This window comes from Bombyx mandarina, chromosome 26 (genome assembly GCF_030267445.1).
Source record: "Bombyx mandarina strain Sakado chromosome 26, ASM3026744v2".
NCBI classification, from domain to species: Eukaryota; Metazoa; Arthropoda; class Insecta; order Lepidoptera; family Bombycidae; genus Bombyx; species Bombyx mandarina.
In genome coordinates, this window is record NC_143232.1 from 1,416,360 (window position 1) to 1,432,237 (window position 15,878).

The 15,878-nt window shown below is 38.8% G+C and overlaps 2 protein-coding genes across 10 annotated transcripts in view; one reads left to right on the top strand and one right to left on the bottom strand.

The window, feature by feature from the left end:
* Positions 1-66: 66 nt before the first annotated feature.
* Scgalpha (sarcoglycan alpha) lies at positions 67-12,500 on the bottom strand. Of its 7 annotated transcripts, none has more exons than XM_089738823.1 (11): positions 11,988-12,175; positions 9,830-9,896; positions 9,269-9,405; positions 8,508-8,650; positions 7,885-8,033; positions 6,516-6,647; positions 5,558-5,732; positions 4,435-4,676; positions 3,344-3,412; positions 1,784-1,885; positions 67-528 (listed from the first exon to the last, which is right to left on the bottom strand). In XM_089738823.1, the coding sequence occupies exons 2-11, from the start codon at positions 9,847-9,849 to the stop codon at positions 165-167; spliced, it is 1,533 nt and encodes a 510-aa protein (XP_089594949.1). In that variant the 5' UTR covers positions 9,850-9,896; positions 11,988-12,175; the 3' UTR covers positions 67-164. The 7 variants fall into 7 exon arrangements, with proteins under 7 accessions (XP_089594949.1, XP_089594946.1, XP_089594945.1 ...); XM_089738820.1 differs by having other exon boundaries at positions 67-558; positions 9,830-9,891; positions 11,988-12,170; XM_089738819.1 differs by having other exon boundaries at positions 67-558; positions 11,988-12,170.
* Positions 12,501-12,906: 406 nt separating this feature from the next.
* The window catches only part of 5PtaseI (inositol polyphosphate-5-phosphatase A), a 35,396-nt gene continuing 32,424 nt past the window's right edge, over positions 12,907-15,878 (top strand). For all 3 annotated transcript variants that reach the window (XM_028187685.2, XM_028187684.2, XM_089738818.1), the window contains exon 1: positions 12,907-13,220. In XM_028187685.2, the coding sequence (XP_028043486.2) occupies positions 13,140-13,220 (81 nt within the window). In that variant the 5' untranslated portion in view covers positions 12,907-13,139. The remainder of the gene's footprint in view (positions 13,221-15,878) is intronic.

The window sequence follows — 15,878 nt, forward strand, 5'->3', positions numbered from 1 at the left end:
AGCCACTTAAAAGTATTAGCCACGAAAATAAAACCAAGGAAATGAAACACGAAATGGTGTAAAAGCGTTTTGTTTTTTTTTTTCGATATGCAAATCCGTCTTCTTCCACCACCTTAACAGAACCAAGTTTTGACTGGCGGACGGCCTTCCGCCGTCACCTCCTGTCACATAGGGCCCACCGGCCCGAACTTGCCCAGGTCCGGAACGTCAATACCGTCCGTATCCGGTTTCATCGACAAATAACCGGTCGTGTCCGACAAGAAACCGGTTCCGTTAGCATCGATCGGGGCGTAGTCGTCAGCGCCGTCAGCGATATCGACAATCGGATCTTTTATTTCGTAATTAATTATGTTCGCTTCGTTTAGTAGCTTCAACGATTCTTCCAGGACCGTTCTGGATGGGTCGTGTAGGAGTTCCGGGGTGTGTCCTCGCGTGGAGGCCGTGGACTTGCGGTGGTGCAGGGCGCCGGCGTAGGGCGGGGGTTGGGGTCGGTTGTAGTTGCTCGCTAGATTCGGTGTCGATTTCGGACTGTACGACCGAGCGATGCTGTTGTTCGGACTTCATGAAACAGGTGTTAGGAACATTATCTATACATATAAATTTTAACGGCCGTCTGGTGTAGTGGTAAGTGACATGGTCACTACACAAGGGGGTTGCGGGTTCGAATCCCGCCAAGGGAAGATATTTGTATGATAAATATAAGTGTCTTTTCCAGGGTTATGGATGTATATTAAATATATGTATGTGTATAATAAAAATCTTACATTTATTTCCGTTATCTGGTACCTGTAACACAAGTTCTTTACGAACTTATCACGGGACCAGTTAACGTGGCGTGATTGTTAGTAAATATTTATTATTTATTTATTTATTTATTATATAAATAAATTTGGAGTGTCTGTTTGCAATATTGAAATAACCGCTTTTTACTACATGCATATTAATATATATACGGTACATAGACCACAATAATTTTTGTTCCAATTTTTGTCTGTCTGTCTGTTTGTTCTGGCTTATCTCTGAAACGGCTGGACTGATTTTGACGAGACTTTCACTGATAGGTAGCTGATGATATAAGGAGTAGCTGATGATATAAGGAGTAGCTTAGGCTACTTTTAGACTAGCTTCGCCCCGCGGCGTCACCCGCGGTACCACAATAACCGCGGGTAACATCGCGGGACTCCGCTATCAATAATAAAATTTCATGTTTCCGAAGCGAAGCGAGGGCGAGTTGCTGGTATAATATATATAGTCTAACTGCTTTAATAATAATATTTACATAAATGATGGGCATAAGGATTGGCTCTAAATAAATACATTTCGATCATACTTCGACATATTTTGTTATTAATTTTACATCTGTTTAAAATACTGCAATTTATATAAAGTGATCTTAACAGTTTCATGACTATAGTGTAGAAATGGAATCAACAACTTGTTTAATATAATATTTTAGCTCGGTTATTTAAATTACGTTAGTAAACTCCTACTAATATTTATAAGATTAATATTTAAATATTAATATTTTTACTGGTGGTGGGACTCTCGTGAGTCCGCACGGGTAAGTACTACCGCTTTGCCTATTTCTGCCGTGAAGCAGTAATGCGTTTCGGTTTGAAGGGCGGGGCAGCCGTTGTTACTATACTTGAGACCTTAGAATTTATATCTCAAGGTGGGTGGCGCATTTACGTCGAAGATGTCTATGGATTCGGGTAACCACTTCACACCAGGTGGGCTGTGAGCTCGTCCACCCATCTAAGCAATAAATAAAAAAGGGTTATACCTGGCGCCCAGACTCTTGGAGCTATTGTTGTCGGCGAGCTGAGGCTGCTCCGAACTGTCAGTTCCGCGCCGACCTAACTCTGCTCTCGCTGATTTCTGAGCTCTGGAAGATTCAATAGACTATTTTGTTTAAGTTTAAGTAGGTATATTTCTGCGCTCACCCACAAAAATACAATGTGTAGCATGTTATGTTGAATACAGGGTATTGGATATTTGAAATTGTTATATGTTATTATGTGTGGGTAGATTGACCATCATTATTGATCATTGTTTTTTTACATATCATTTTGTACAAATCAAATGATCATTTTGTACAAAATTTTACACTCCCATATAGATTCCATGGAACTGCTGTCGAATATTTCTATTAACACCCACTTCAGAGCCCGGAATTCGCATTTGGTAAACCTCTTTGCATTACGAACATATAAAAATAATATATCATACTTATAACCCTATGATAAGAATGGTCAGGAAGTATAATGATTCGGCTAAATGTCACGGAGATCTTGATATCTTTGAACCTAGACTCAGGGGATTCATCAGATGTGTGAAGGATATCCTATTTAACAATGGCTAGTTATCAATATTTGTAATTTTGTTTTATCACTCAATATTGTTTTCAATAGCCAAAGCTATGTACATTCAAATGGTTTTCCTGAGTGCACATACTATTTAGATTGCAATCCAGATTAGATCTAGGTACTACTTGTACGATTTAGCTAATATGTACTGTAATGATTGTAATTTGTTTTGTGCATCAATAAATAAATAAATAAATCGGGCTCGTCCGAAAATTATTTCTTTTTGACTGGTTTTTTAATTTTTCCTTAGTACCGTGTAAGTTTCAAGCCAGGTGACCGTGTGTGATTTATCTTAGATGATTTTGTGCAAAATATCATCAACATACGTTAATAAAGTACAATTTCCGTTATTTAATACCTCAGCAATATATTGTTAATGTGTTTAGTTGCGCTTCAAATATGATTAGGGAGGATTTATGCGCGGGGTTTTTCTTAAATATGAGCGGTCGAGATTGATGTGTACATTTATTTATAATGCTAGTGGCTTATCCTTTCAAATAGTAGAACTATAAGCGACAGCTTAAGATGTAATTACAGGACAAGGACCACAACATACAGCTTTATATTTTGCAGCAAGATGAATTTATACAGCGGGTGTCTTACAAAATTAAAAGCTCGTTTGGCTCACAATAAGCCCTACCATCACCAATAAAGAACTTGAGGCTTATGAATAGGACTGAAAAGGTGGGGGCAGAACTGGTTTAGACAGTCGAGGGTGAAATAGAAGCAGTATTACCCGATTGCCGCCGACTGCTATTCTCTGAACTAGATGTAACTCTATAGAATGTTCTAAATATGCTAGTATTGTACATAGAAACTCATGTGTTAGGATAGGCCATTTTTTTAATTGGGTACATCTTTGTTAATATATAGTGCACAACAATAACTATGTGGTGTTATTAATAAAAAATCGCATAATCCAAATAAGGTTAGTTTGGGGTTAGATTACATTAAAGCGTTTGTCCAAATTATCGAACCTCCTTTGTTTGTATTCAATGCAAATGTGAAATATATTTTCGAAGAAGTTCTCGGATTCTGGATCGTTCCTGGAATGCATTTTTTTTTGACTACTACCTTCAAGGCGATATTTGAGTCGACTATTATCAAAGCCGGCAATCTGACTTTTGGACAATGATTGGTAAATCAGAAAAACGAATTATTGACTTTGTATTCCATTGGCAGTCACAAAACTCTTCGGAACGACATCTTAGATAAATAACAGGTTAACTATTAACCTTTATTTAATGCAAGTTTTAAACCGTATTCTTTGAAGGAGACGATTATATTCAAATCAATCTGTATTGACATATCAATGAAAATTTTTTTGTCCAAATGCACAGATTGCCACCTTTGATAATAGACGACTCATTTAAGGTAAGTTACGTACTGAACCTTAGTACTGAAATAAGTTAACCTCAATATTTACGTAATTTTCGCTCTAGTCAGGCAGACGACGAACTCACAGCCTTCAGTATTAAACAATCATATTATAATGATCATTAACATCTTGATGAATTAAGTAGAAATCTAAATGAAGACGCAGAAACGAAATCGTCGACGGAAAGTAAACACTAGACCAGGGGCTCCCAAACTTAATTTGTCTACTGCCCACTTTGAGAATAAATTATTTTATACCACCCCCATTTTTTTACCGACTTAAAAACCACTATAGCGAGAGCTCAGTCAGTGTCTAAGATTCCTCCTAGATGAAATTACAAATTGCCTTCCAAGCCTCTACACAACACGCGCTTGGTGGTAGTCTGTACCATGCAGTCCATACCACCCATGATCGAGCACAGTGGAAGAACGTCACATGTGGTCGCGATCCTCAGTAGTGAGGGAACGATATAGAATATTGCTTACTGGTGGTAGGACCTCTTGTGAGTCCGCACGGGTGGGGCAGCCGTTGTAACTATACTTGAGACCTTAAAACTTATATCTCAAGGTGCGTGGTGCATTTACGTTGTGGATATCTATGGGCTCCAGTAACCACTTAACATCAGGTGGGCTGTAAGCTCGTCCACCCATCTAAGCAATAAAGAAAAAACAAAAAAGAAGAATTACTTACACAGCAGCGTAATGGAAGCAGACCAGCGCGGTCAGTGCGGCGACCGAGACGGCCAGCAGTGCCAGGGGCGCGGCCAGGACGGCGGACAGTTGCCGCGCGTAGCCCCGCGTGGGCAGCGAGTGCCGCGCCGGCGCCGACCAGGGGGAGGGGGCGGGGGACGCGCGCCCGGGCCGCCCCCCCGCCGGGGTGTCGCTCATGTACTCCAGCTGGACGGTCGAGCGGGGCTTGTAGTACGTCTTCAACTGAGAGCGGAGGAAGAGTACATATAAAAATAATATATGGCCGGTGTTAATTATGCTTGTCGGAGAAGACACAATTATTAACACCATCATCAGACATCGTAGGAGCGAATAGGGTGGTCGAGCTAAGAGCAATATTGAATACACCAACACGTTTGTCTTAGAACAAAAGATCTTCTCTTACGATAGCAAACGAAGACGAACGACAGTTCTTAGGACTGCGGCACCGCTCTTCAAGAAGGCTGGTTGGTAAGTTTGATGGCGTTTACGCGCCTGCATCGGCTATGGTCTGTTACAGCACGCAGTTAGCCGAGTTCTGACGATACCGCAATCGTGCTGCCATCTCTCGGGAATCGTGTTGCGTTTCGTTTAGCTACCAAATTAATGATCGTCTCCGACATACTCATTTATTCACATTTCATGATTCGTTTATTTAGTTTCAACGAACTCTATATTTTTTTTTTATAATTACTCAATACAAACACAATAAACATATAGTTAGAGCACTCAGTTGCAATCGGGCGAGCATAAGACTCTTCCCTTTTTTTTCTATGGAAATACGGTTTTTTTTAACCGAATTTGACGGTAGTTAGCACAATATTCAAATGTTGAAAGACAATACTGGCAATTTTTTTCCTACCTATTCTAGTAACCACGAGGGGCTATACTAGATTCGCCGCGTTAGTAGGTGAGCTCACGGGGCTCTAACTTGACGAATTGGCTAACACTAGCCCTAGCAAGAGCAGTGCTTCACAGAATCTAATCGGATCGGAAATGCGCTCTACTTAGAAGATTCGGCGAGTAGCTCAGTGGGCTGTGTCTAAAAGTTGAAGCCATGAAGTAGCTGTAATTATATCAACGAAACATTTAAATAGAAGACGCACCAGCTCAAACCTGCACCAGTCAAGGGTGAGGCCGGCGTCCCTGAAGAGTCTTTCGACTGTGGTCCTCTTGTAGTCGCGAGGGCAGCTCGGCAACTTCGACAGGGGGCGCACCTCTTCGCGCAGACGCTTCAGTTCGGACGAGAACGGGTGCGAACTGCCCAGCCGGACCACCAGCCTGGGACCGCACCAAGCAAACTGCTTATGATGATACGCGCTTTGCTTTTATGGCCCTAGGCTTGGACTCTCACGTGTGCTGGATTAAGGTCTTTGAATTCGTTGCCTAAGTTATAAGACAAGCGATGTGTTCAAATCTCGCTAGAACTTTACTATATTTCTAATGGCACAGATCTAATGGTATCTGTGATGAGGGGAAAGGGAAATCAAACCTGAAAAAAATTGAATGGGCGTAATTACTGGTGATATGCAGTCTTCTGAGCCTACGCAGGCTTGGTCCACCACCCTGCATATTACTGCCGCGAATCAGCTAAGCATTCCGGTTTTGATGGCATGACAGCTATAACATGTTGTTTTCAAATATACTTTTTTGTCGTACTGTTAACATTTCAATTTAGCCTATTTTTCCGCTGTTTGTAAAATTGCTGTAACATGTCATAGTGTGTTATAGGATATTGCTGTACATGCCTGTAACTGGCTTACATACCAGTACTTAATTTTATACATGTTAATTTTAAGCTTGAATGTTTTGTGTGTATTGCTGTTGGTGTGTCTAAATAAATAAATAAACATATCGTCATCATTCTCCAGCCCTTCTCCCAGTCATCTGGGGTCGGTGCAACATGTTTTCTCCTTCGATATTCTATCGTATACTATTTCGTTGCTCACTCCCCTCACACACATCATCTTTCAGGCAAGCCATCCATTATTTCTTAAGTCTACATCTTCCTCTAAAATGTATGACAGCTGTAACATTATATGAATACTGATTCAGTAAGCTTACCCCTCACCGTCGCTGGGTTTCAGCGGCAATCTGGCACCAAGATCTATGGCCGAAGCTAAGAACGTGGCGTACAGATCTTGACTGCTTTCCGTCCAGAGTTTGGTCCTCAGAATATCTTTCAAACGATTCATCCTTGAAACAATGATTTGAGATTCTCAAAATGTCTGATTTAGTATTCTTTGGTTTAATCAACAATCATCATTGAGTCGCCAGCGTCTATGGCCTTTATGGCCTTCTTGGTTCCTATCACCAGGCAGGTTTGAAGCAACATGTGTCACTGGTCACATGTTGTTTTACTTTCTCGCATCGACCCTTCTTGTGATCTGGGATTGGTAATGCCAGTTATAAATTCATAGGAGAATGAGATTAGAAAATATTTAAGGGTGCTACTTTTGTGTTTAGCTTAAAAAAAATACTAGTATCCGCTCAACGATCGAAATTCGACCATAAAGACTGATAACTCAAGATTTATATTCATCTGATGTTTCACGGTATCTTTATTGTTATTGTTATTTCTTTCTTGAGTTGAGATAATCGTTTCGCCCACAGAAAAACTTAAATGTATTGGCTGTTTTTCTATAAATTAATGTATTGCGGATTCCAGGAATACTATATCTTTAGGATACTTCGTGAGAAATTAGTTCCAGCTCTCAATAGTAATAGAATTGTCGCTGTCCCACCACGAGCAGAATGGCTGCTTCACCCCAAAAAGAAGAGGGAGAATAGAAGTAGAGTAGGAACATCAGGTGAGTAATGCAGGATATTACTGCTAAAATGAATCATTGTAGAAACCATAAGAAAGACATAAAGATGGGCAACTTATCATCACGAATTTGTGAAGATACTACTTCCTTTATTGACCGACTTCAAATAAAAATGGATTAGGGGGCGTCCAATAGTTACGTGAGGCGTTTTTGAAAAATTTTTGACCCCCTCTCCCCCCTTGGTGAGATATCGTAAGATTTTTCTCAACTCCCTCCCCCCTCCTCTCTCACGCGAGATTCTTCAAAATTTCTATTTGGACGGTAAACGTGTTGGATTATAATTGAGAAAAAAAAAACTTGCCCTATTACTGTTATTAAAGACTAGCAAAGACAAGTATTTGTGAATATTACCGTAATTTAAAATCACAATCATAAAATTAAATAATGAATATCAAACAAATAACATTTTATTCTGGAAATAATTGTTCACGCAATTTTACACCGTTTTCTGCGAGAAATATAATTACGTGATATTTCCCAAGACCCCCCCTCCCCCTAAGTGAGATTTGGAAAGATTTAGCTTGATCCCCTCCCCCCCTAGAACACCTCACGTAATTAATGGACGCCCCCTTACTCTATTTGGGCGTATGTCATACGAGACCTACCGGTGTGCGTCTAACAAGTCCTCGACGTTCAAGTTGTCGATCTTCAGTTCGACTTCGTGGCTGGCCATCTTCTCCTTCTTCTCGACCTTCAGTGTCAAAAGTACGCGGCGCGTCTCAAAATCTTGACGATTCAAGCCGATCACTTCCAACTGAAATGCGACAAGTCTAGGTTCACATAAAATGATGCTACTTTTTTACTTTAAGCTTTAGTCTTTTTTTTTATTGCTTAGATGGTTGGACGAGCTCACAGCCCACCTGATGCTGAGTGGTTACTGAAGCCCATAGACATCTAAAACGTTAATGCGCCACCCGCCTTGAGACATAAGTTCTAAGGTCTCAATGTAGTTACAACGGCTGCCCCACCCTTCAAACCGAAACGCATTACTGCTTCATGGCAGAAATAGGCAAGGCGTTGGTACCTACCCGCGCGGACTCACAAGAGGTCCTACCACCGGGCCACCAGTAATCCTTCAATCATAAAAAACAATTAAGCAAGCAATTTTTATCCAAAATTTCAGCTTTGTAATAACGTAGAGGCCACCAGTAACCACTTATTAAAAAAAAAACAATTTAGTTTTCATTGGCTGATTGCATTTGTAGTTCACGCGAAAATTCGAACTTACCGTTAAAGGTCCTTCGGTGCCCCTGGGTGGGGTACCGAATATGAAGCCAGAGTGATGTCGCCCACTGTAGATATAGTGAAGCCACTGTGGTAGCTCAGGCTTACCCAGCAGCGATGCGTGAAACCGGTACTGCTGGTCGAACTCTGAAGTTTTCAATCAGATTTCTTAGAATCTCATTTATACCCGTTTTATTTTTAAATTCCCCTTTCGATGTTAAACGTCTGCGGTATTTTATTTTCCAGTGTTACAGGTTCCTTGCCACGACATAGCTACCTCAAATTAATCAAATTTGTAAGAGCTTCCCTTCGTTTGCCGCTAGGGGCGCTGTTATAACTCCATACTTTGTGTTAACTTTTACGCGGTCGAGAAGTTAAAAAGCTCGCACTAAGCACACTGAAGCATGAAGTTGAAATCTCATTATTAAACCCTGTCGCAACTCTAAAATCCCAACAATCCACATTGGGGTACAAGCAGACTGAAAACTGGCATGAATAATAACTCACACATTTTACAATATACGCTAAAACTACATTAACTACAAAAGAACATTGTCTTCGTGATATTTATAAGAGAAAACTAATAGGAGAGGGTTTTAAACTGTGAGATTTTACATAGTGACGGGCGATTAAGAACAAACAGCCTAAGCCGTCGGAACTAGATATTATACTTATAAATTAAATTGTGCATGAAAACTCTTAAGAAGTGCAATAAGCAAGGGATGACAATATGTCCTACATGTCTGCACTTAAGATTTAATTTACCTTGGTAAGTCCAATTAAATAAATTAGGGCTGATTGGTATAGCGAACATTTCTGTTTCGACGGCCCTATGCACCTGAGCGGAGACCACGCACGCTGTTAGCAAAGCCGAACACAGCAGTGCGTTTGCCATTGTGGTCCTAACGAAAAAAAAATGCATTTCAAATATGGGACGTAATTAGATTTAATTATTTTCTGATTTAAGACCGCATTGATAATAATTAAATTGGAGAAGATGTGGCTATATTCACAGTTTCAAAGTGTAATTTAAAAGATTAAGTAAGTACATTAGTAGAAACTGCTGATCATCGTTCTTGTCGAACCCGTTGCTTGCGAAGGGCGAAATTAACACACAGACACAGTCCACCGAGTTTCTCGTCGGATTTAGTGGGTCGCGTTTCCGATCCACTGTTAGTTTCTGCGAAGCACTGCTCTTGCTAGGGCTAGTTTTAGCAACATCGTCAGGTTTGAGCCCCGTGAGCTCATCTACTTGTTAGGGTTACGCTGAAATAGCCTCTCAAGGCCATTAGCTTAGGTAGGAAAAAAGTGAAAGTTGTGCCTCACCCCCGCGTCTTCTTCCTCATTACTGATGAAATATTAGTTTCTCTTTAATGATGCTGCTACATCTGTCCTTAGGATCATGAGAGGATTAAGAATTAGACATCAGGAATAAGAATATAGTGTCGAGAATTAAGCGAAATCGGTTGGACAATCTGATTGGGCTGCGTCCTCTTGGCAATGAAAGGTATTGGACATTGGTATTGGTATACCATTTTATTTGGGCAACAATTTTACAGCTTCACAATAGATAACATAGTACAATTACGTCGAAAGAGAGTTGGAAATTATTCGATAAATGAACTTAGCTATATTCCAGTACCTTATTGAAGGTGAACGGAACTAACGAAGGATGTTATAAAGGAGAGGGGGCTCTGTCCGAGGGTCCCCACCGGGACCGAGCGTCAATGCAGACAGAATTGTAATTAAGACAAATGCTTCGCGAATACAACTAATATCGGAGTTGTGAGCCGCTGAGAAAATCCGGCGAAAAGTCAGTGGGTTGAGGTATGGATTAGGTTTCACGTCGAACTCTTTTACTAGTTCGACGAGTATCAGCCTGTTAAGCTAAGATAGATTCGAATATAAATAGATGCGAAAGCTGACTACAGCTCAGAGCCAGCCGACGCCACTGCCATTCACATGTCGCCATAGGCAAATCCTGACAGATTACTTATGGTCTTCTTGGTCCCTATCACCAGGCAGGGTTGAAGTCGTCGTGGCCTAAAGGATAAGACGTCTGGTATATTCGTATGTAGCAATGCACCGGTGTTTGAATCCCGCAGGCGGGTACCAATTTTTCTAATGAAATACGTACTTAACAAATGTTCACGATTGACTTCCACGGTGAAGGAATAGCATCGTGTAATAAAAATCAAACCCGCAAAATTATAATTTGCGTAATCACTGGTGGTAGGACCTCTTGTAAGTCCGCGCGGGTAGGTACCACCACCCTTCCTATTTCTGCCGTGAAGCAGTAATGCGTTTCGGTTTGAAGGGCGGGGCAGCCGTTGTAACTATACTTGAGACCTATATTTCAAGGTGGGTAGCGCATTTACGTTGTAGATGTCTATGGGCTCCAGTAAACACTTAACACCAGGTGGGCTGTGAGCTCGTTCAGCCATCTATGCAATAAATAAAAAAGATTAATTATTAATGCTGTTGGACCCTACTCGTTCTAACGTCAACAGTAACGAAGGTACAGGTGAAACTCGTCCAAAAGTGCTCCATGTATTTTTTCAGAGCGTGAACTAAGCCTCCTACACGATTCCCGCGCTTAAAGGGGCGCATGTGGTATGGGGAGCTTAGTAGCCAAAGGTGTGATTAATTAATAGATAAGAAAAAATTACACACGGTAAGGCAATTAATAAAATACAAATACAAAAGGTTTTTTTTTTATATGATTGAATATTTACTGGTGGCCTGGAGGCCTGTATGTAAAAGGTATGTATGACCCACGGAGGCTTACTGAAACACTTTTGGAATTGCAGGCAAATTGAGACGAATTTGAATTTCTATATTACTGAATTTCAAGAATTCTATTTTAAATAAAAAAGAAAACAATGTTGACATTTTAGTTACGAGTCATAAACTCTGTCTTTCGGGAGATAGGTACCTACACATGGTATCGGTAAAGGAAACTTAAAGATATTAATTATGGAATTATTAGTATTTCATTATTTATTTATAATGAATGTAATATGAATGTAATTTCTGAAATAAATGGATATAAATAAATTTATAAACCCATAAAACAAAGCACAACGATTGTCTTGTAGTTGTAAAATGTATTTTCTCGTATATTGATTTCTATCGGATAAAAATAATAATTTATAGGCAGGTGTTTTTGGTCGTAATCTCTAAATCTAAGTAAATTTAACATGCTCGCACCGTTTCTATTTATTGTGACATTATATTTGTATGGAACTGCTCGCTAAATTTAATCACAAAACACTATAAGCAAGCTAGGTTAGTCCTTATTAATTATTTTCAATGCTGTTATTGCAAACATAGCACAAATAAAAACAAACTAAAATAGAAACCAATAAAATTTATTAAAAAAACGTGCCAAGAACGCTTCGTTCTATTTTGAAAATTATAACAGAGGAAACGCTAAAAGTACAATTATGAGTAATGTTTACGTTTAAACGCTTCTGATAAATACCTTTCGTTCACACCGCGGCCATTTGAAGTAAAACAACGACCTGATTAACGTAAATAGAAAATAAATCGATTGAAGGTTTCAACCTCAGCGATCGTGAGTGGAATGGGAAATGGGAATCCTGGATCGCATGTGCGAGGCGGGAACGCCCGTCAGACAGAGACGTAATGTGATCTTTAGAAAATTATGAGTTTGGCTGTTTTTTTGGGTATTTCAAAATACTTAGGCATTATTGTAGTTCCGCGAGTTCATCTTCTTTTTCAACAAAATTGTAGATGGCATGATTTCCAGTATTGATCAAATATGTATCCAATTTATTTTTAACACTTTACACGTGTTCGTAAGCGACCAAGCTTCACTTTTCATAGGGCATTCACGATATGATTCGTTTTAAAATTAGCACTTAAAGTCAGATGGAATGTGAAACTGTGTATAAAAATAAAAGATGTTTTTGTCTCTACAAAAAATTATACTAAAAACAAAACACGAAGCAACTACAAGACTTGTGTCTATTAATCGATTACGTATTTCTTGCCCTTCAAACATCAAACATTCATTTTCCTTTATATTTATTTACCTGCGTATTGAAGTCGTAAATATTTATTTTGAGTTCGGCCCTGAAGTGGGTTATGACGTCAAACTCCAATGGACGTCATAATGTAGTACCCGTCTAAATTAAAGAGACCATGTACGTTCCGTTCTACGTGGAGAATAGATTAAAAACTACAATATTAAGCAAACTCTTAAATTTTAATTACAAACACAATCCTAAATTGTTCGATTGGTGTTAGATTGGCATAACGTGTAATTTTTTTTAACATACTGTTATTTAGCTTTTCGTAATTTTTTTCCACCCGAACTATGTTTTTAATTTGGTATCATAAATTGATGATTGTTCTCGCGGATGTGGGTGTAGAAAATATAGAAATGTCAGTCATACACATATATGTCAAACGGCTAGTTGTACGATTTTTCGTTAACCGAATGCGTGTAAATAGCAAAAAAAATAACAAAAACATTAATAAAATGTAATCTACATTGGTTGTAGATACGGCTTTCAAACGCCTTTTATGCGAAACAGGTGAAAAAGAGTTATTTGGGCAGTAACATCACGGTAGAATAAGTTTGTTTTTCAATTGAAAGCGCATCGGGAACATGTTGAAATTTAAAAAAATGGGGTCGGATAAAGTGCCTTTGCTACTCGTTACCGCCAACGTGGGATCTATATTCGAAGATGTAAGTTTTAAAGTAAAATTAACTAATTAAAACTACACCGCTAAACCGCAGGCGACGTTTATAATTACGCCCGCTAATTGAATTAAACATCGCGCGCGAAACAAACGGAAGATAAATGTTCTAATTTTAAAACAATGAGTGAGACGGACTGGTTGGAAATATTTTTAAAATGAATGAGTAATTATTCTTAAATGTTTCGGCATTGTATACTTTACAATGCAGTGATTGATAAAAAATGAGAAGCCTCAGATTGTAACACATAGGAATTATTTAAATCATATTTATAAACATATTTTTTAGAAATAGAAAAGTTATTCTTACAAATTTGGGAAATGACATAAATTATCCTGTAATGGGCTATCTATAGACATTTTGTCATTTTTATGGTAAATATACATATGCAAGATGTATATGAAAAGTGTGCATATATTGAACAAGGATAGTCTGCCTATCGAATTCAAAAAAATACATTGCACAAAAATACATATAGAAAATGCCATGTCTCTGTCGTTGTTACAAACAAGCAACTGTTGATGAGGGTAGTTCATTATAGATTCAAGATGTCAAAGAGCAAATATATCTTTAAATAGGTTGTGCATAAAAACAAAGGCTTAAAGTAGTGGGGTATACTACTTGATTAGCTGATTGTGCAATAATAAGAAAAATCTGTATACTCTAAAATACAGAACTGTCCTGTATACTCTAAAATACAGGTTTGTCAACAATTAAATGTGGGTTGTTTATTGACGAATTTAATCCTCTAACTAAAAATTTGATACTTGATAATCAACATTAGAAGTAAAACCCATTCTTTGCTGATTAACACGTTATGAGCAATAAGTAAATATTACTAAAAGAGGCACTCATATAAAGTCAAAATTAATTGAAATTTTATGATGGGTTTTATTAATGGGAAAAGTGTGTAGTGCCACTAGCTAACTCTTGTCGATCAGTTCTCTTAGCTGGTGTTATAGTTAAAACATATGTGACTATTTTTAGTAGCGCATACTTACCCACAACATCATATTTAAATAGTTTTACATAGTTGAATGGATTTATTTTCTAACTTCTAGGTCTTTTTAATTATTTATTTATAAAAAAGAAATGGATTCAACTTCTTAGTCTATATTTCAAAACATCAAAGGTTATTTACAATAGTTTTTGTTCGAAGCCTAAATAAAATGTGCAACAGTCACAATCAGGTATGCAAATTGCAGGCATGCAGGCACGACAATATTTGTATTTAATATTAATGAAACCTACTAATGAACAGCTGTGACCACTGCTATTCATAAGAAAAACATTGATTTATTGAAACCTTCCATTAAGTTTCCAACAACAACTTTTGAAGCTGTATCATAATCAGATGAACGATTAAGCAACACAACATGTTTTATAATGATAAAAGCATTATTGCTTTGTTACATGCTGTAAATTATGGAGATTTGTCGTTTACCTGCCTTTAGTATCTTTTTGAGGTTGAGGTTTGAGGGAAGCTGTTATTTTTAAGTGATTGCGAACCATTGTTTCAATGCCCGTGGACTTCAGAAAGTGAAATCTGCCACTGGCTTTAAGATGTGAAATTGAAGTTTCACTTCTAACTATGATATAAACTAGCTATTACTTGTGGTTTCATCTGCGTCGTCAAGAAAAAGTGTCAATAAATTTTCTAATCTATTCTAAAGTGTTACATACGTAATTTTCCTAAAGATAATAAGACAGTTTTCTGTGGGAATTAGATGTTTTTTTGGGATAAAAGGAAGACTTTTGACCTAAATATTACACTTTAAAAAATTTCAAACTGCTGCTTTGCTCCGATGTGAAAAAAGGACAAACGAACACGCTCTTACATTTATAATATTTAAAGTATGGATAAGTTACGTTTTCCTTCAATGCGGACCGCCTGCATGTAGCGCGGAATGAGCAGGATGTTAGTTTTTTTTCCCTATCTACATATTCGCTGGTAGTCTAGGGGGTTATTGCAGCTACGCCCGGACGGGTCAGTTCGCGGGCTGAACCTGAGAGGATTTACTAACACTAGCCTTAACAAGAGCAGTGCTTCGCTACCATGGGATCTCAGTAGGTTGTGTCTATGGGTTAGTTCGTCGACCTCTTCGACGACGAGGACGGTGACCGGTGCTTGAAGAGTCTAAAAGCGCCGAGAGTGAATCTGGAGCGATCCGACAAGACATTTGAAGTCATCGTGGCTTAAAGGATAAGACGTCCGGTGCATTCGTGTTGAAGCGATGCTCCGGTGTTCGAATCCCAGGCGGGTACCAATTTTTCGAATGAAATACGTACTCAACAAATGTTCACGATTGACTTCCACGGTGAAGGAATAACATCGTGTAATAAAAATCAAACCCGCAAAGTTATAATTTGCGTAATTACTGGTGGTAGGACCTATTGTGAGTGCGCGCGGGTAGGTACCACCACCCTGCCTATTTCTGCCGTGAAGCAGTAATGCGTTTCGGTTTGAAGGGTAAGGCAGCCGTTGTAACTATACTGAGACCTTAGAACTTATATCTCAAGGTGGGTGGCGCATTTACGTTGTAGATGTCTATGGGCTCCGGTAACCACTTAACATCAGGTGGGCTGTGAGCTCGTCCAACCGTAATAATATAAGCAATAAAAATGCTTCGGGCGACTGTCTTTGCG

Excerpts from the sequence above, each read along its gene's own strand:
- Scgalpha (XM_089738820.1), bottom strand. The coding sequence starts at position 9,849 with ATGAGGAAGAAGACGCGGGG. Across the intron at positions 6,648-7,884 it reads GACTTGTTAGACGCACACCG|GATGAATCGTTTGAAAGATA; the intron begins GTAGGTCTCGTA and ends CATTGTTTCAAG. Across the intron at positions 3,413-4,434 it reads TGCTTCCATTACGCTGCTGT|GAACGATCCAGAATCCGAGA; the intron begins GTAAGTAATTCT and ends AATGCATTCCAG.